Here is a 21,725-nt window from a genome sequence, read left to right on the forward strand (position 1 = left end):
TTAAAAGCCTGAAGTTATAAAGTGGCGTTATCTTTCTTCATTTATATTCCATTTTTTAATCTCTATTATTCTGATTTGATGTACCAGAGATATAAAGTACCAGACATAAAATATATGATAAAGAAATCAAGACAAAGGAAAATGTAATGAAGGATCTGTACAATTATTAAAGGTACTTGAAAAATTTGGCCCTGACTTTTTAATACTCAAAACCAAGTGGAAAACCATGATTTAAACAGAGTTTGCAAGAGACCAAAGCAATTTGGGTCCAATAAACAACTGCTTGACCCAGGATGTTGTTCAGAATATCTAGAAATGAATAGACCTTCCCACACGAGTATTATTTCTAATGTGAATTGTGAGATAGAAGTTTTGAGTCAGAGAACAACAGTAATCACCACCAACCCCTTATCATTTGGGTGGGTTTATTGTGGTAGTGGTGTTCATATTGTGTGTTTTGGTTTGTTTTGTTTTTGAGAGAAGAGGGAAGGCATTTTTACGTAGTGATGGTTCCAGAATAATTGAAAGTCCTCATTGAGCACTTACCTTGTGACCAGCACTGGACTAAGTGGTCCTTGTTTCTAACTTTTACAGCAGCTCAGTGAGGTGTAAGCACTATTACTGCGTACATTTTATGTAGACGAGGACATTCAGATTTCTTAGAAGACACTCAAGGGAGTTACAGTAGATGCCAAAGGATGCCCAGCAAGTAAGTTAGAGACCCAGTCCTCAAACCCAGGTCTGTCTTGCTCCAAAAGCTGTTAATGGCAGTAGCATTTAGAGTGACAGATGTTAGTGGAATTTAGTAGGTATTGATGCCTAAAATATTTTTAATTTAGGGCAAATGTCTGATATTACATAAAACAAGTACATTGCGGCATTGACTATATTTTTTTGTTTTTTCTCAACATAGGGTGCTATCAGACCTTTGGTCTGTTAAAGTATTTTTTTTTTTTTTTGTATTGGGTTTAGTGAGTATAATTAAGAGGGAATAGAATCAGATGTTATTTTCCATCGTTATTCAAATTGAATTATTTCAAAACAAATAGTTTCTAGTTTAATTGTGTATTTAACTTTTTCAAAGAAGTATTTTCACAGGAAGGCCCGATTCTAATCCATTCCATAAAAACGGGGGTTTTTTTGCTACTCAGGCATTGTGATAACAAAACTGCTTTCAGTCAAAAGATTGCCTGTTAGTTTCTTATGAACAAAAATGAAGCTAAGTTTTTTTTTGTTTTTTTTTTAATTACACAGGTAACCATTGCCTAATAGTAATAATACTGGGTGGTAAAGCACCCTGATACCCAGTGGCTTCAAACAGCAGCCACTCATTCTGTCACTTGTGTGGGCGTGGCCGACCTTGGCAGGCCACAGCTAGATGCGGCTCCGTCCTGCTGGTTCCCTTCAGGTCTGCTCCCCAGGTCTTTGTGTCCTTGACCCTGAAAAGGTATTTTCCTGGAAAAATAGCAATTGCGAAACCCAAGATGGGAAGCCCAGCCATGCAAGTACATTTCAAGCCTCTGCCTCCTTACTTCTGTTGACCAAGTCTCATGGCTTGATCCAACGTGGGGTCAGATGAGCACATTTTGGGGAGGAGAGAGAATTACGAGCAACCAAGCAGTTCACTGGACTGTTACTTGCATGGTGTTAATTAGTGGTGTGAACTGTTTCTACTGCGGAGTTTTATACTTTTGCATAATACTTTCATATACGTAGACATGCAGATAACCATAAGCTGATGTGCACATGACATACAGAATTAAGCGCCATCCTTTTTTATGATTACGCAAAAACCTGTCTTGGAAAGAAGTGAAATTATTTCAATGAAATGAGACGTACTGGTTATGCTAGTTTTCCGTCTGCAGGCTGGATTGCTGTCTGGTGTGTCGCTGCAGTACTTCCCCAGGACGGAGTGGGGCGCAGCAGTGGGATAGAGGGAGGTAGAGAAGCTAGCGTGGTCTTCACTGAACGTGTTGGGTACAAAGTGCTGTGCTGAATGTGGAACTTGAATTTTCTCCTGTGATTTTTATAACAAGATAGGTTCCTCCCCCGAAACTCACCTTTATTCATTTGCAAATGAAAAACATTAAGCTTAAGAAACTAAATGATGGGAAAGCCCCAGATTTGCAAACACGCAGTGTGACTCCAGAGACCTGCTGGTTACCTGAGTGACATTTCACTGCGATGGCTGGTGTCTGGGTTGTGTCTGATTAACAGTGAGGGTATTTAAATTAAATGTGTGGCAAGGAATAATAGTGCCCAGAGATTGATACTCCGTACATATTAATTTTTATCCTTAAGTTTAATCGTGAACACTCAGTTGTCTGTTATATTGTGTATTAGAATGTTTTTCACATAATCTTATTTCAACTATTGCTCAGTGGATGCACAATTTGAAATTTTCTTCAATGTAGGCAAAGGGAGGCAAAGCTATTAATATAGCTCCTTCCTTTTGTAATGATAGTTACTTAAATATAAATATATATCAGAATATTTGTTATCTCTGTGTTTAACGTGTGTTTTGATTTCTTTGTCTATTTCCAGTGAATTGAAAGTCCCAACTGTAGTTGTACTTAATACTTCCAACCAACAGTACTTTTTACTAGACAGACAGATTAAGACTGCCGAAGACATGGTCCAGTTCATTAGTAACATTCTGGATGGCACTGTGGAAGTAAGTCATTCGCTTCCATTTGGAAGGGATGTTGGGAGGAGATGCAGGACAAAGGCGTTTTAGTCTTTTCTTCTGATTCTGGAGGGGGGCGTCAGCCATCACCAGGGGAGGGGCCAGGCCTCCCCTCCACAGCTTCTCTCACATTGTCCAGAGAGTCCCATTCTGCCCGACATAGGAGGTTCTTTTGTGGGAGACGCCGCTAATGGGTGGAAATGTCCCCCCAAATAGGGGGTCTTTGGGGGTGTGTGTGTTGTCGCAGGGATCGGGATGTGCTGCCGGCAGCAGAGTCGGGGCGTAGGGATGCCAGGGTCTGCGCTGCGCAGAGCTGTCCCGACGACAGTGAGCTTCTCTGGCTCTCAGGACCTTCCTGGATTCCAGGGCACAGTTGGGTTAGGTTATGCAGATTGGTTTTCTAAGAAAACCTGTGAATAAGACCACAGTTTCTTAAGAAACAAGGAAATATATTGAGAATCAGAGCCCCAGTGGAGAGTCCCAGAGCCTATCAAATATTTCTCAGAAAGTATGAACAGGTGGTCTTAACTTTTATTTTTTATTTTTCTGTAAATCTTACTGCAATGTTTTCAGACTGGGTTACAACCCACGTTAGAGGGTCACGGAATCACTTCAACAGGTCGTGGGCAGCCTACATCTTAACTCGGTAGAGTAGAATAACATAGAAAGGAAAATACGAGTCTTCTGTGCTTTCATGAAGTTTAATTATTTGTGAGAGTTTCGTTTCAGCTTCACACGGACTTTATATGAAAGTAGGCTCAGAGTGACAAGTATTTCTGCTCTGAAACTCTGTTAATCACATAGTAGGAATTTCGTAGTTGTCAAAATAATACCTGTGTGAGTGAGAACCTGCCTATTTGTAAGTTAGTGAAGCCCATCTCAAACCGTTTAGCCACTATGCGGTCTTCCCGGGTCATATGGCTTAGAAATTCAAGCAATGAGGCCGACTTCAGGGGTGGCTGGATGCCAGGAACTTGGCCGCTTTCCATCAGGAATCTTTCTGTCTCAGCGCTCTCTGTCTCTAGCTGAGTTTCATCCTCAGGGAAACTCTCCCTACACAGTAGCCAAGATCCTGCAGCAGGTCTCAGCTAAACGCAAAAGGTGGGCAGGCCTGGCCTCGGGTGGTGGTTTCGGCCTTGGTGGGAGGGAGGGAGGAGGCTTTCTTCAGAGGAGAGCCCGCGTTCACACAGGGCAGCGGGGAGGTGGGACGCAGGAAATGCCACATACTTCCCACGTGGCTCTCTCGGGTGCTTTAGTAAGATGCTGTAACAGAAAAATGGAGTAATAATACTCGAATAGCAATTTAATTGTCTTTTCCTGTTAAATTGAAGGCTCAAGGAGGTGATAGCATTTTGCAGAGATTGAAAAGAATAGTTTTTGATGCCAAATCTACTATTGTGGTAAGTTGTGACAGTTTGTTTAATGTCATTGACCATTGAGATTGTATAGGTACATAGGTCCTTTATGTCTAATTTAAGGTAAAATGTGGAATTTCAAAAGATTAAGTAAAAATTCATCTTTTTTAATTTGCAAGGTAAGAACTAGTGTGTATTTACATTAAGAAATTACATTCAGATAGGAAATGTTTCTCTAGTTATTCACTTCTTTGTGATTGGTTACTTAACTGGGATTCAGTCACTTAATTTGACAGCATGACTTACAGTGTTTTTCAGTCTCTTTTCTTGTCCTGCCCTTTTCAGTGCTTGGCGCTGACCCACTCTTGCTTAGAGCTCGCAGAATCTTGCTCACTACCCCACCTCCAGCTCTCAGTCCCCTCGACACAGAAGCATTCCTGAGTTTGTTCCAGCCATAGGCTTGGTTCTCCTGGTCTATCTGCAGCCTCCCCTGCATATTTTCATTCCCTCTGACTAACAGCAGTAATCAGGTGACAGCTGTGTGGCTCCTCTTGGTTCAAAATGAATTCTCAAAGCGCCCGGCTTATCCCATGTGTCATTCGGTGCATCGATGACCTTCCTTTATTTTCCTTCTGCCGCCGTCATTGGCTGGTCCCAGCACATGTGTCCAGCGCTGCTGCAGCTTCCTCTTGCCCTGTGTCCGCTCCATCCATCAGCAGCCACGCAGTTTGTGTCACTAGCCCCGTGGCTCCTGGTCACTTCCCCTCCCTTTGTGGTGACGCTCACCAGAAGGCTCTGTTTGAATGCCGCGTACGCCTGCTATGCTCTCGCCGCACTGGGACCGGCCTGACTCCTACTCTTGTTAAACTTCCGCCTGAAAGCGCCTTTATTTTGTGCGCGTTCTTCTGTATCTCAGTCCACAGTCACCTAGCTCTCCTGTGAATTTGTCTCTGTGGTTCTCAAGAGTTAGGGTCACAGCCCACAGAATGTATTATAGTTGAAAGACCTATTCAGTAAAGTTGCTTTTATTTTTCTAGGAGCTGAGGAGACAGTATATAAATTGAGGGAAATTAATTTAATGTGGCTTTTCTACTAAGCAGATAAATAAAAACTATTTGAAATGTCTGTGAAGATAAGGGTGTGTACCTTCTCCAGGTAAATAAGCAGCCTTCTCAGTGATCAGACTCCTGCTGCCCAGGACACAGCTCCAGGGCTTCAGGGCACGTCGCAGCCATCTCAGAGACCTTTGTGGTTCATGTGAGACAAAGAAACGCATGGAAAAGGTGACAGAGTGCCTTTTTCTGCTGCCGACAGCTGGTTACACGCACATCCATAAAATCTCTCTCCTGCAGTATCTGTAACGTGGTAACTGCAGAGACACTGACATCGATTCATTAAAACTAAAAGCAAGTGGGATGGCAGCCAAAGGAGGACATGTTAGTGGTTTTGGATTCAGGCATGCGTTTTCCGTGCGGTACCTTGAGGGGAACTGAGCTGTGATTCTCTCTTCCACAGTCCATATTCAAGAGCTCCCCGCTGATGGGCTGCTTTCTCTTTGGTCTACCACTGGGTGTCATCAGTATCATGTGCTACGGCATCTACACAGCGGACGCAGATGGAGGTTACATAGAGGAACGATACGAAATGTCCAGAAGTGAAATCGAAAGCCAGGAAGGCCCGGAAGGCAGCAGAGAACAGCAGGAGCCAAGGACTGGAGACTCGCTCGTGCCTGCGGCGCAAGAGCCCAAGGACGTGTTAGAGAAGAAGACCGACTGAGACTTGACCAGGGCAGGACATTTGATAGGACGTCAGATTATTACAGAGTCTATTTATTGACATTTAATCATGGTCCTTACAGAAGAGAACATGCTGTTTGTATTTTGCTAATATAAACTGCATGGATTAAAGTAGTCTTTCTGTAAGTGGGGAGATGTTCGGAGCAAAGAGAGGAAATGTTTAACTAAAACAAACATATCACTCCCTCAAAGTTTGCCTCGTACGTTAGATGTTGTTACAGCAGACCGATTCTATTGCATGTTTCTCTATCTGAATAGTCTGTTGCAGAGCTGTGATTTGTGGGCAGGGTATTTAAATTGGTCAGTCAGGTAGAAGATTCATGTTTGATAGAGAAAAATAATACCTCCACCTCCTACCATCCGTTCTCCTCTTATATGTTGGATAAGATTTATGTGGACAAAATTAAGTCTTTAAAATTTAGGCACTTTAAAGAAAACTAATAACTTTTTCCACAGGTCAATTTAAGATTATGAGATTAAAAATAGTTTGGTTTTATATAGCATAGCAATTTTATTTTATTATTTTTAAAGGAGAGGAAATGTTGTTACCTTTCAACTTTATACTTAGTTGTGTTATAAAATTTTCATATTAGCCTGTAGAATGTCAAAAAAATAGTGTTGTGTTTAATCTTTGCAACATAAACCGTGTTTACTTGGAGCAGTGATTCCAAAGCAGGCCTGGGAACGCTCTCAGCAGGTGTCTCAGCTGTCACTGAGGAAAGGATCTCTGTCACTCCTACCCTGTTCTAGCCTGAACAGCCTACTTTTTTTCTCTCTGTTTCTGTTTTGGGATTTCTTCTCAAAATTTCCTTTGTTAAGAAGCTCTTGCTGCTTTGTAAAGAGTAATAGAGATCATATGTTTATGTCACGGTAACTTATCCAGTATGTATCTGTGTATATACATACACAGATACATACATACATATAAAATATATTGACATGTCTGTTTCATGATTTATGGGCATGACTGTGTTCCTGATAAGTAATGAGTGACATAATCAGCCTGTCAACAAAATTCATGTCTGTTGATTTAAGAGGTCAGCCAGTTACCTTCTCCATCCTCTCAGTTCTGTCTGCCATGTAAGCCAGTGACCTCTCATCTTCTCTCCATAATGAAATAATATAGGCATTCTATCGCAAATAATGTAAAAACATTGTGTGGTTTTTTTTAAAGTAACAGTTTAATATGTTTATTGTAGATTATTTTCGAGGCCTTTGTTTTAGCTAAGTTTAGGATTTTTATTAAGTGACTATTTGGGTGATTATTCACGGAGTGATTGAGTTGTCCAATATTAAACATATTTTTAAACATTTAAAAATGTTTGTAATCACTTTAAAACTGTGTAATTCATGGTCCTGATACTGAAGTTGTTTAGGGTTTGGGTCCCCAAGGGCAGTGTTTGGTCGTTTCTGATGTCATGCTGATCACAACTAACCTGAAACTCTGTATCTTAAGAACTAAGGACTTAGTGATGAGTGTTTAATTGTATCCGTGTGCTTTATTACTACATAATAATTGTTCTTGATGTTTGGCACCTCGTTATTATTTTAAATAATGAAGCTCACAGGGAATTTCAGGAAATACTAGAATGGAATGCTCTTAAGTGGAAATTGGAGATAAGTGGTGTTGACTTAAAAATGGATTCCTCCCAAAGAGTAGTAAGGGATTCTTTTGGAAGATTACGGTCCCTGTTCCCAGTGGTGAAGCCGTGAAAAGCTGAGGTAAGGACAGATGGCGTACTTGTGTCTCGATCTGGTACGGAGGTCAAAGCTTAGCCATTCCCAGTGACAGGAGGAAATTGTAGAAAGTGGCATTGCTCTTTTCTTCATGTTTATCACTCTCAGATGACTGTCATCTGCATATTTTTTATCTTTCCTCAAGTATCACCTACAAATGAAAGACCTCAACATGGAACAATCAAAAAAGAGTAAGAGCTCAGTATGTATTAACAAACACAAGTCCAACAATCTTCAGAGACTTTTTTTTGTCTATAAGCCAATGCCTTAGTCTCTGTTACTTTTTTCACAACTCTATACTGTAGCCCCGTATTCCATTTATGTTTTCAAAGTGTATCTAGCGGAAAAACAAAATGTGTAAATGGCTTATAAGTGAATAATTTGATCTCTTCCTTTTCGTATTAAAATTTTCCTTTTTGCTTGTGTCTAGGATAGTATCAGTCTTCACACAACAAATTAAAATTTTTTTGCTCATTGTGTGTTTTTCCCTTTAGTGTGATATATATACCCTGTTTCCCTGAAAATAAGACCTAGCTGGACAATCAGCTCTAATGCATCTTTTGGAGCAAAAACTAATATAGGACCTGGTCTTATATAAGACCGGTTCTTAAAGTAAAATAAGACTGGGTCTTACATTAATTTTTGCTCCAAAAGATGCATTACACCTGATTGTCCAGCTAGATCTTATTTTCAGGGAAACATCGTATCAGAGATTACTAGGAATGCTACTTTCATTTCCAGAAAAGTAATAATTCAAAATAAATGTAGATTTCTGAACAAATCTCGTGGAAGAACAGAGACCGTCCTAATTCAGTGATAAATCTTACTGTGATTACCTATCAAAAGAGGAAGTATCCTTCAGTCTGTTAGAGCTTTTTGCCTTCACTTTTAGTTGCAATAAAGTTCAACTTCTAAATCTAAAATTCAAAATCCCAGGTGCTTGCTGCTGCTGAAGCTGGTGTGCAGACAATGTTCCAAGATGTTTCAGAAAGAGAAAGTGTGCCCCATTGTAACTTGCAGTCCTCTTTTCATTGTATACTTTAGTATTTCTCTAGCTGCTTCCTTCTGAGACATATTTGAGGAGGATTAGACCTGGACTTTTCATTTTCTTCTTCACACATAGTTCCCTGGGGTCTGATTTAGAAGTAACATTAAAAGCCAGATATCTAGAGGTTGAAGGAAGGGTCTGTATGAGTAGCTAACTGATGAGCTATGTTGTTTTGTTTAGTGGATTTTTGTTGTTTCTTGTGTTCTGTTTCAGGGCTTGTTTTGGTTTGGGTTTTAAAAATGATTTAAATATTTTCTTTATTGCTTCAATATAGTAGGGAAATAGGGCAGGAAAAAAATCACTCAGCTATTCTTATTACGCAGAAATTGTTCATATAAAACGGGGATGTTAAGGTTGTCAGTTAATTGATGGGGTTAGGTTTGCCATTTTATTTTTATAAATACCTATTTTTTTTTTCTGATTGTATCAGAGTCCAAGAGTGGGCAAACAATAATTTTCTACTTTGGACTAATCTATGAAGGTTTTTTGAAAGTCTGTATTAGTAGTTGAAACCTGATACCTGCCTTAAGGCACCAATTGTAAACCTTTGTTTTTCTACAATAAATTAATTGAAAACATGTAATTGTTTATTTTTACTATTTATCCTTTGGGTTTTCACAACATGAATAATTCTCTACAAGCAAAGAGGACAGCTAAGACTGTCCACAATTTTATTTGGACTGACCGTACAAACAATTTTATTGTTCATAATTATAGAATCAGAATTTTAGAGTTTAAATAGACTTGAAACATTCTAATCTTCTCCCCGTATATTACATATAAAGAACCTAAGATTTATAGGTTTGATATATTTTGCATTTGTAAAACCTGATCATTTTAAAAACTGAATTACAGCGTTTAAAGTTAGAACAATTGGATTTGAGTCCTTGAGCAACTGCTAAATTGTGAACTTGGACACAACACAGCCACTCTACACTTTCACTGTCCCACTGTAAAATGGGACTCTCAAGCCTCAAAACTGTCCCTTTTAAAAATAGCATCAAAGGGTGAGAGTAGATGATAAAAAAGCACGACGACATAAATGTTCATTTTTAAATTTATGTTGCATATTTTTGTACTGTGGGCATCTCTCTTATTGAGAATGGCTCTGGCACAAGAGTAACAGCCCAAACGTTGGTCCCACGCAACTTGTGGACGTGTCCAGACTGGCTGGTTAGAATCGCCTATTCTGATAAGAGAAAGCACAGTCAGCTGTGTTTGAATTCCCTGGGAGTTTGCCAGAGGCCCCGTCCCGGCTGAGAGGCTGCCTCGCGTTGGGCGTGTGGACCCTAGTCCTTGCTCCGTCACTTACCTGTGTGAAATTGGGACGATTCACTCCTCTGCTCCGGTGTTTGTAATTAGGACGATGGCACCCATTTCATTGAATTAGGAAGATTAAATGAGTTGCAAATTATGTATATTTTGAGCATGACTGTCATTTCGTAACAGCTCCAAAATTAACTGATACTTAATTTATCCAATTCTTTCTCCTCACTTCATTTGGAATTTATGTCATTGTTTAGCACAAAGAAAAGTCAAGGCATTCAGAATGTAAAATCCTATGTTTACATTTGCTTGGCCTCCTTCTGTCATTTTAGTTCTAACGTTTTGGCTAGAAATGAAAAAGTTATTTCTTTAACATTACAATTACGCTTACAAATATTTAGTTTCATTAACATCTCTGAAAATCGTTTGCATTTTGTACTTTTATTGAAAATGAATAAGCTTAAGGGGATATACGTCATAAGTATCCAGTAGGATTATTGGTGTTGTGTGTGAATAGATAGATATAAATGTGATTGAGACGCAGATTTAAAATATTAGTGGATATTGAATATACATAGGAAAATTATTTGATTTTTCCAAGGTGCCTTCCTGATTATAAGTCCTCAACTTTTCTCTAAACCCATTCATGTAAACTGAAAGGTGTTTTAAACAACTAGTGGAAAAGCGGCAATTACTTTCTTGCTATTTATTTTTACAACAAATATATGTTAAATGTCTTCTTTGTACCTCAGAGGGTACAGCCGTAAAAGGCAGTCATAGCCTCGGTCCTCATGGACTTTTTGAGCTACTATAACTGACACTCAGTTTTTACTTAAAATACTCAATTGCAAGTCTTCTATTTTTCTGTTTTTCATCTTTTCCTTTCTCATAGAATCTGTTGTTCGACATGAAATGGTTTCTATTACGTCTTTGGGACTCAGGGTAAGAGACCAGGGCAACAGAGAAGAACAAATCAGCTTCAAATATTAGGGTGGTGTGACAGTAATTGCAGTTTTTGCAATTATTTTTAACCTTTTAAACCGAAATTACTTTTGTACCAACCTAATATATGGAGGAGTCAGATTTACTCAGCATGTCTGCACCTGTGCCAGTAGTGTGAGTGGATAACGGAAATGCGACACAGTTCAAGGTAAGAATCTCCAGAGATAGCATGGGTGTCCGGGGAGGTTCAGAGGTCCCGCATTGGAACTGGTTAAATGGAAGCCGGACAGCCCATTGGTATTAAATTTCCTTCAGAGACCAAAATTCTGTGAGGCGGTGCATAGAAGCCTAAAGCTACCCGCTGCCCGTGTTTATGACAGTCCCTCCCCTTTCCAACAAAAAATCCAAACAACTCTTTCGCCAGCTTTGACATGTTAAATTTTAGTCGGGTGGAGAAAGCAGTTAAGTGAAATTGAAAAATATGTAGTAGATACAGAATATTTTTTCCACTCTTCCCAATTTTTCACATAAAAGCTCACTGTCTTCATCACTATGGTTACTTATGGATTTATGTAACAATGGTTTTCTTCCATCCAAGTCCCTTTGATACACTCTCGTTTCTGAACGTATGTGTGATGCTATCACTAGATATTCTATACCAAATTGTAAGAACCCAGTCAAAACTACAATAAATGATTAGATTTTAATGGGTTACCCAGTGACAGTTCATATTTTGAGGTTACACACACAAAAGCAATCTGTAATCTGTTGAATTCCTGTATTTCCTTTTTGCAGTCAGCGCCGTTTAACGATGGGGAGCTGTTCTGACAGATGGCGTCTTCAGGCGATTCCGAACATCCTAGGGTGCACTTCCGGAAACCGAGGGGGAAGCAGGGAAAGGGGGGTGTCTCACCTGCTCCTGGAATTGTCCGGCTGTACTTTTATAGGCCTGCCAGCGCAGTGTTTGCGCCATCATCACCATAAACAAGTGAGCAATTGTAGTGCGAGCCCTGACTGTTGGCTTTGATTTTCGTAATGCAAAGTGTCTGACTTAAGCTTTGATTGCTGAGGAATACACTTCAAAGATGCATCCATTTCAAAAAGGTGTCCACTTCAAGGAAGGCTGTCTCAAGTAAACGCAGTGCCAGCCACAGGGCTAGGTGAGGAGCTAGGACTCTTCCCCCCACAGAGGGTCCTTCGTTTTAGGGAGCTTGGTTGATTTCAATAACTGACCATTTGGGCCGTTTGTGTCTTTAGCTTCCCGTGCTTTAAATTCCTGCTCTTGTGTTCTCAATGCACCAATAAAGAGTGAGCCCATGAAACCCTAGGCCCCCTCGCTGGATCCCATTAAAAGCAGAACCTCAGGCCCACCCAAGCTCTCTCTACCCACTAACTTGCTATATGCCCCTGGCATGCCTTGTAGGTTCCAAGGCCTATAAGTAATAAACTTTTTCTTCAAAATTTCCTATGTCCCTGAAGGGCATCTGGGAACTGCATCGATAAGGTAGGTTCAGTTGTAATACGAATTTAGAAAGGGGAATGTGTGTGGAAATGTGTGTGGAAAGCCCACTCTCTCCATAGATGAGGTCGCCTCCTCACCCACACCTTTATTAATCATTCTATATAAATTACACCTCACCTCCTGCTCTCCTGAACCCCTTTACTCTGGTGCTTTATTTTTTATAAGCACTTTTTTATAACATCATGTATTGTTTACTGTCTGCTTCCCCCTTCAAATACACACTAAATGTAAGCTCTGAGTGGTCAGAGGCTTTTTTTTCAAGGCTGTATTCTCAGTTCCTAAAACATCCTTGGCATGAAGCATGCATTCAATAAATGTAGAATAAATGAATGAGTAACTGGATATATCATATTTATACAATGACATGTTTATCACTACTGTGTTAAGAGGTGAAGTTTTCTGACTGTTAAAAATTCAAAAGCATACATTTTAATTAAAGATTTTAAATGCATGCTCTAAAGGTAAATGCTTAATAATTAAGCAATAAGAAAGGTAAGTAACAAAAGAGTCAAAAACTTTGGAAATATTTTGTTGTAATATGGAATCTTCTTATCTTGTTTAGCATAGGATCTAACATCTTAAAATCCATACAGTCATTGAAAATAAGAGTAGAGGTCAAGAACTCTGGAAACTTTTAGGTAAACATATTCTCCATCCCTCAAATTCTACGGAAAAATAAATTACTAGCTCTTCGGCAAATGCCAGTCTAAACTTGTCAGCCTTTCTTGTGAAAGTTACTATATTTAAAGTCATGGATTCTTAAGCAGTGGTGCTCATCAGAATATACAAGTGCCTCGGATCACCTTAGATGATTTATAAAAATATACATAAACCCTAGAAAATCTGGTTGATGTTGGTTGAACTTCTGCTTGAAGCCAAAACAGAGAAAACAACCTTCCCCAGTTGACTCTGATGTGGACTCCAGCTTGTGAAGCGATGGTTTAAATGATGACTAGGAGAAGTAAAAGTGTGTTGCCTTTGAGAGAAGTTGGATTTGTTGTGATTCCCTTGTGAGTATTCAGAGATCAAATATGGTACAAGAACATGATACGCTTCAATAGCCCCATCCTGACCCCTTGGCCTCAGCTTCAAAAAAGTGGTTTTTATTCTTGTAAACAAGAAAGTAGGTTATGTCCAGCTGGGATGATTTGCCTCTCTTCTCGCTCTACCATCCTTCCTCCAGAGATGATCAGTGGCTTGGGGATGGAAATCAGCCTTTGCTGTTGGGACAGGTGTGATGGGGGAGCTTGAGGGAGGCGGGAGCCGCCAAGTTTCCAGCTTCCGGCTTCATCCTCAGGAGTTATTTGTGTAGAAAATGAAACGTAAAATACAAAAGTACATCCCCAGTTTTGCTTCTTTCTTCTACACTATCTCATGTAAAACACGATTTTATGGGACCAGTAACTGGTCCCAGGTATAAAATGTATACCAAGATAATGGAAGATAAAAAGCCCAGGAAAATCCAAAGTTCTGCAGGAGGATGTTTCTGCTCCACCGTCTTGTAGTAAATCAGGGGGAGTTCGTTTCTAGATCATTGGACGTTTGTGATCAAAAGCAGTTTCTTCCCTAGGAAACTGGATTGTATGACTTCAGATTGTAGAATAATAAGAAGAAAATGAGGAGAACTGAAATTCCCAGTCTCCAGGGGGGTGATGCCCATTAGAAGGGGAAAGGAAGGGTACCACGGGTTTGTCCCGATCGTCCTGCTTTTAATCAGTTTTATGTGTTCCAGTGTTTTTTTTGTTTGTTTGTTTTAAACATACTATAAAGACTTCGTATTGTATAGATTTAGAGGGGCAAATAGGTAAAGTAAATATGGCTGAGTGTTTACAACTGGAAATTCTAAGTAGAGGACACGTGGGCATCACGTACCCTTCACTAGAATCACCAATTGTACTAGTCTTACAACTTTTATGTAGGTTTGAAAAGTTTCAGAATAAGTGTTGGTGGAAAAAATAGAGTAATCGTTATACTAAATTCTTGTTTCAGTATGGTACTCTTGAAACCCACAGCTTTGTTTAATACCAGATATGCTATAAATACGCATTTGTGGCTTTAGATAAAATGTACTGCAACAGCAATATACATGGACTTTTGGAAGTATTATAGCTCAAATAACATAGATGCAGAATGGCTTTATGTGCAGTGAAAAGCTTCATATCATAGATGCACATGAAAGGTTTGAACAAAACTAGCTCAGGGAAACATTAAAAAGGCTCCTGCTATTAATAATGAACAAACATGTTTAAAAGTCATGAGTACAGATTGAAGTTTCGTCTTTTTCATTCAACTTGGTAAATAATTACACGTGATTATAGTTTTTTTCAGTAAAGTATTTAAATATTGTCTGACTTACTGTCACTTAGTATATATATCAGAGTATGACTAATTAAAATGAAAAAAATCCAGCCTGGTTCATAAATCATCTCCTCTTTCAGATAATCATGAAGAAAAAGCAAGACCCTGAGTATCTGATAATTGTATTAATTACCTGCTCAGATTTGGTCATTCTAGAAAACTAATGTGTTGGAGGAAATTCACCAAAGTTAGGGAACCTATAAGACAGCTTGCTTTTTGGTAAAATGAACAGTTGCTGAAAGCAATACCCTACTCTTATGAAGCAGGTGTTGTTATGCCCCATTTTATAGATTAAGAAACGTGTAATCAGAGTTTAACCCAGTTGTGTAAGATCGCAAAACCAGAATGTGATGGTCACCAAAACTCATAGCTGTCCCACAGTTTCCCAGTTGGTCTCAGTGTAGCAAGGACTTGAAGTTGTCCTAGGCAGACCATTGTGAAATTCCTCTGTTCCCTTTCTTCCGCTGACTCCTAGTTTTGTTTTTTACTCTGTGTATGCAATCTTCTCTTCAACAATGTTATCACTGCTTTATCCTACAGCAGGATTTCATTCCCATCACAAAAGAGTACGCCTGTTTTGTTTATTTACTCCTCCAATCTATTGTTCCAGAAAGAAACTCTTTAACAAATGCCTTAATCACTTTGGAAGAAAGGAGGTAATGAAATGTCAAGTGAGATCCATCAAGTTAAATTCATCTGTTAATCTATGTAGTCATCTAGTGGAATGAATAAGAGAGGGAAGCCAGCCATCTATATGCAGATTTTACTGGGGCGGATGTATGACCATGCTGTGCAGAACACAGTGAAACTACTGTGCGTATTGTTCAGCTTCCCAAAGCTTGTATCAATTCCGGGAGGTAAGACAAATAGGAAACTGTGTGCTATTCAACAGCTAGATGATATGCGTAGACCAAGTGTAATAGTAACCTGTGGAAATTTGAAAACAATGTGCACATTATACTTTTGACAATTATTTTAATTCCTTTATCTTAAAATAATTGTATACTTGAGAAATAGGTATACTGACCATCCATTTTTACAAACGAGGCATGTAGGCTAAGTGAAAGGATGTGACTAGTGTCACAGGAGTGGAAACCCTTGCACCAGGACTCACAGTCCTTTTTCATTGCGTACTCCTGAAGAAATCTGTGCATTACAATAGTCGGGGTAGGTTCTTGAAGTGAAGGTTATGAAATGATTGTTGAGCTGTACATGAGCATTGGTGAAAGGGAAAGAAATCCGAGATCATAGAATTAAGGCAGGTGACGAATGGATGTGTTGCAGGTAGTAAGTGGGTTAGTGTGCACAGTCTGAGGGGTTTATGTTGAGAGTAATGGTGACTAATGCTGTATTGTACAAACAGCAGTCGATACTGCTTGTTGGTTTGTAGTTTAGACATGTAATATTGTGCCTTTTACTCTTTTGAATTCCTGAGATATATAGATATATAATCTGGGTATATGTAAGCAAATGATGCTGAAAAATGCTAAAGGTAACATGATTCATAACTGATGTATTTCTGAAACAGTATACTGTATTTAAAGCCCAGAAAAATCTAAATATACACTCACTATACCCAGGTTTTTATCCTTTCTTTAGCTGAAGTTGAAATATGATTATCTCAAGGGACCCAGAGTCCATGATGTGATACAAAAGACAAAAATGTCATAGAACCTGAAAAATTATCAGCAGGTCGGTGATTTACTGACCATTCTGTTTCAGCAGAAAGTTGGCTTTAGAAAGTTGGGTGCCCTGGAGAAGGCACAGCAGTTTCACGTGAATAATAATAAGTGTAAATTATAGGAAAGGAATGGTGGTTTACTTCACATTAGACTATTTATTCCAAAGTTTTCCACTTGGTTGAAAAATTAATACTCGGAATAAAACTCTCAAATAATATTGTACAAGGACACCCCACCCCATCCCTTCTCTCTCCTCCTTAGTGATGTATAGAAGCAAACAAGAGATAATCAAGTCCATTTAAATACGGTTCCTCATCAAAAGTATGATAATGACATTGCAGAGAATAAAGATTGTAAAGCACTTAGCAAATCCACAGTGCTTTAGGAATGCTAAATTATTGGGCTGGGCAGGTGGGTGAGTGTAACCTGTGAATCCATTCAAAATGGATTTCATTCTATAAAAGAGAACAAACTGCTCTAGATAGTTAAATTAAGACTGCTATAAAGAGTGGATGTAGGTGTGTTTTCTGGCTATGGCTATGATAATGCACAGAAAAAAAATAGATAATTCCAGTTATTTAAAAACTATACTATGAATAAGTGAGTTGTTTGAATAGAATTCAATTCAACTACTCAGTATTCCTGTCCACTATACACCAAATGCTATGTCTGGAAACTAGAATAAAAAAAAATGTAGACATTAGGGGTCCCTCTCATTCTTGAGCTGGGAGACACATAGGTGGGAAAATTACAGGGGGAGGTACCTAAGACTGTAAAGTGCTTCTTCAGCTGTGGAAGTACAGACTCCAGTACCACCTACACCTCGGCCCACGCTCCGGGAGCAGGGACGGGGCCTGAAGAACGCCTTTGGGGTTGCTGTTGTTGGGGTCCTGTTTCAGCGCTCTGCTTTAACCCACCTGTAGTTGACATTGCTGAAATCGTACCTTATGGATAATTTTGAGGGTAAGAAAATACTTGTCACAAAGATTTAAGTAAATTGTGAGATGTTTACATTTACGAACTGTGGACCCAGCTCCAAGAAAATCTGGACTTATAAAGTGTTAATATTCTGTTGCTTGTTTGACTTAGAGTAAAACAGCTTATTAAAACTAATTTTTTTTTTTTTTAAAGTAGGAAGGGTCCCCAGTACTCCTTTTGTATAGAGCACAGAGGATCTTTTTTGCTGTGTGACATAATAGTGTTATTTTCCCCGTAAACCTCTGCAGATTGCTCTGCTGGCATGTTGCATAGCTTGTGATTAACCTGCCTATTCAAATAGGATAAACAGAATTTCCTCACCCTTCTGAAGAGGAAAAGAAAACTCTTCAAGGTAACACCTTAATCTTTAAGTATAATCTCCTAATTGCTAACAAATGATAAGTAATTTTTATAGCTTGCTCTATTTCATATCTCTATATATCCATGAGCCTGATTTTATTATAAAACAGATTGTTGTTATCTTATAGTCCAATTAATAAATATATTATTTAATTTTACTTTTTGTCAATGAAAATAATCAATATTTGATTACTTTGGCATTTATCTTCAATCTTAAAGAAATTCAGTCTAATAACTTTTCCCCTTGCTCTGCGTAATTATTTCAGTCTTACTATTTACGACTCGTTTTGATCCTACTTGAAATTTTAGGATCAGCTCTTGGCATCTGATTAATTAAAAACCAGAGTTGTAGCTTATGTTGTTTTCAAGAGGAAAGGAACTCTCTGGTGTGCTAAAAATTCCCTCCTGTTGTTTACACTTATTTTTAAAAGTGTAATCATGGCAGCAAATAATACCACAATCTGTAAGTAATAACCTGTGGGGATGGCTGGAGGGGCTGCAAAATGATGATCACGATTATAATCAATAGTGTGGGAGTCAGTGCTGTGACATGAATTATTTAGTTTTATATTCCTTCCGTAAGAAAAAAAAAAAAAAAGTCCAGTGGTTGAGTACACACACGTTCTCATTACATCCTGTCAGTCAATTCTAACCACATATTATCGGGTGGTTATTTAAAGAAAGATTTTATCTGAAGGAAAAAGTACCAACTCTGTGACTCTCCATTTTAAAACATGGCAAGACTTTGAAAGAGCAGGCTTCCAGGGACAAACCAACCCCCGTGGCTCCCCAGTGAAGTTTATTATCTCTAAGCCATGCTGAGAAACATTTCTTAAATAAAATGGTAGGTAAGCTCAGATCCTCTGGAAAGAGTAGGCAGAATCAATGGGAGGATATTAGCGCCTAGCGTGCTGACCTATGGATGACAAGCTCTGTTTAAGGTTATGAATTCATTATGCACGAGCAAACCAGAGGTGGCCTTCCTTCACCGTTCTTCCTGCTCTCCAACCAGCTCAGGGCTTTCTACTGAGAACCAAAGGGATAACATAAAAAGCAGTTAAGGAAGACAATTTCTAATATTACTTACATATGCGATCTGAAAAATCTGAACATATAAAAACAGAGACTAGAAAGGTGGTTACCACGGATTGGAAGGTGGGAGAATTGGGGAGCTAGTCATGGGTATGAACTTGGAACTAGTAGAGAAATGTGCTCTGGAGAGTTAATGCACAACACAGTGATTATAGACGATAATACGGTATTAAGAACTTGAGAGTTGCTAATAGACGAGATCTAAATTGTTCCGACTACAAAAAAAAGAAGTAACTGTGCGATGTGCTAGTGGTGTCTGCTAGCGCTATGGAGGTATTCGTATTCCACATACAAACATATCAAGTCAACAAGTTGTCGGCCTTAAACTTACACAGTGTTATATGTCCATTATACCTCATTGTCTTTTAAAGACAACTCCTCTCTTCCGTTTGACAAGACTGCACTCTCACCTACTCCGTGCAGGCATTAAAAGCAATACAAACAAACAAAGGGGGAAGGATGATAGTATCTTCGGGGTTTGACAGATGAACGTTTTTATATTGTTCACTGCATTTTTGGAAAAGAAGCAAAAGAAAACACACTGAGAGAGGGTGTTGAGAACCCAAGAAGCAGGAGATTTATAGCTGGATCTGGTTCTCAGCTTCATCTACAGATCTGCACAATGACCACAGAGTCCGGATAAATGCCTGAGCTGCCCCAGCTGCCCGCCCCATCCTTCCCAACCAGAAACGGCCCCTCACCCCCTCCACAATGAAAACTGGGGAACCACTGCTGCTTCAAATTGAGTATCATGCTTAAAACTGAAAAGATTCGGGGTAGCACTGGGAGTAGAGAACAGTGAGTCATGTGGATCGTAGTTTAGAACTATCGCATCGCCCAAATGACTTAAATTGAAAGTGCAAAAAAAATGGGGCCATCTCTGGAGGGGCAGATTCGGGCACAAACCCCACGCTGTGCTACCTTCTCCTCACCCCATGGTCAGCTAAGTGAAAACTGCTAAAATGAAAATCAAGGGGTACTGTCAGAGAAAAAGGTCACCAGGAGCAGCCTGGAGGATGTCCATGACAGGGGGATGGGCAGCCTCTGTGACCTATTGTGGGGGTGGCCAACAGACTGCAGGCTTTTGGTCCTGATGTAGTAGCATAGCCTCTCTCTCTGCGCCCCAGTCCTTTGCTCCCCCATTGTATTGCCACCTGTCAGTCCTTTTCAGCTGCTAGGCCAAAATCCCAGACTGAGTGGTTTATAGACAGAAGTTTCTAGCTCTCAGGTCTGGAGGCTGGAAGTTTGAGCCCAGAGTGTCGGCATGATTGGGTGTCCCCCTCTCCGTGTCCTCACAACGTTGATGCTCTTGAGGAACCTGGCTATGGCTGGGCATCTTTCCGGAGCCTCTTTTATAAGGACACTAATCCCGTGTTTCCCTGAAAATAAGACCTAGGCAGACCATCAGCTCTAATACATCTTTTGGAGCAAAAATTAATATAAAAATTAATATAATTATAAAAATTAATGTAAATAATAATTATTTTAATATAAGACCAGGTATAATATAAGATAAGACCGGTCTTATATTAATTTTTGCTCCAAAAAACGCACTAGAGCTGATGGTCCGGCTAGGCCTTATTTTCTGGGAAACACGGTCCCATTTACAGTGTCTCCACCCTCATGACTTAACCACCTCCCAAAGGCCCCACATCCTAATACCGTTACATGGAGCATTAGGATTTCAACATATGGAGTTGAGGGGCCATGCGCAGACTATAGAGCCAGCCTCCAGAGGAGGGTAAATGACCACTGGCCCTTAGTCATTGTCATTGGTCTGAGGGATGGAAGCTCACTGATAAGGTAAATAGGGAAAGAGACCAGGTATAGGAGCAAGGTTTCAGCATTTACATGAGGTCAGCTCTCTGCAACAGTCACATTTGCATATTGACACATTTCTGCAGATTTGATGAAAAGGACATTAGGCACGAATGGCCTTTTCCAACTCCCCTCCTGCTGACATACCTTGTATACACACAGCATGTTTATTCTGTGATCAAACTAGTAAATGATCCTAAGTTTGTTTCCCCTAAAAATGAATCTCTGCTATTGTACACAAATTATTAGTTAAAACTCAGGGTTTTTTATTTTTCAGTACATCGATAATTATGTCCCAATTTGATGCATCACTTGTAAAGGGAATGCAAGTGAATATTTTAACCCTGTTTGATAATCTATGTTACTTGATATGCTAATTTGATACTTTTACGTTTATTAGATTAGTGATGATCACCATTAGTCTTGTTGATATTTACTTGATATTGTCTATTTGTTACATTTTCTTGTTTAATATTTTTCCTTTCATTGCAGATTTTTGCTCAGTTGTTCTTTTTGATTCTTCTAATGATCTTGGAAAGAAATATGTTAAATATATGGCTATTTGAAAAAAATAGAGAATTGTATCTTGAATATTATACTGATATATTTGGAATTTCCTATATTTAGATCAAATGGATAATTTCTGAGAAAATACAAAGTATCAAAAATAGGATAAAGTATGTCAATCTTAGTGAGTCAAAAATGATGGAAGCTATTTAAGAAGTATTCTAGTTTGATCTGTAATTGTGGATATTGGCTCAGTTAACTTAAAGGGAAAGTTCCACCAAACGTTTCAAGTAAGGTTAATTTCCACTGTTAGTTAGTTTTCCAGATGATAGAAAAAGGTAGAGATTTTCTCAGTCTTCTATGTGATGCCAGCATATTGCTAATCCCCAAACTGAACCAAAAAATAAAATTAATAATAAAAAATACAGTGTACAATTATAAACAAAGACGTAAATGCACTCATGGATTTAAAGACTTACATAGTCGCTAAATAAAGTTTATCCCATTAACCTTTTCCTTCTTAGTCCTTGAAATTATCTAACCCTTTGTAACTAATTTGTTTAAACACTTTGTCCAGT

The 21,725-nt window shown here is 39.0% G+C and overlaps 1 protein-coding gene and 1 pseudogene across 2 annotated transcripts in view; both read left to right on the forward strand.

Moving 5' to 3' along the window:
* TMX3 (thioredoxin related transmembrane protein 3) overlaps positions 1–9,200 on the forward strand; it is a 41,105-nt gene extending 31,905 nt beyond the window's left edge. For both annotated transcript variants that reach the window (XM_019729345.2, XM_074339862.1), the window contains 3 exons: positions 2,545–2,674; positions 4,018–4,086; positions 5,557–9,200. In XM_019729345.2, the coding sequence (XP_019584904.2) occupies positions 2,545–2,674; positions 4,018–4,086; positions 5,557–5,817 (460 nt within the window). In that variant the 3' untranslated portion in view covers positions 5,818–9,200. The remainder of the gene's footprint in view (positions 1–2,544; positions 2,675–4,017; positions 4,087–5,556) is intronic.
* A 1,821-nt stretch (positions 9,201–11,021) lies between these two features.
* LOC109446205 (uncharacterized) overlaps positions 11,022–21,725 on the forward strand; it is a 40,064-nt pseudogene continuing 29,360 nt past the window's right edge.

Source organism: Rhinolophus sinicus, linkage group LG09 (genome assembly GCF_036562045.2).
Source record: "Rhinolophus sinicus isolate RSC01 linkage group LG09, ASM3656204v1, whole genome shotgun sequence".
NCBI classification, from domain to species: domain Eukaryota; kingdom Metazoa; phylum Chordata; class Mammalia; order Chiroptera; family Rhinolophidae; genus Rhinolophus; species Rhinolophus sinicus.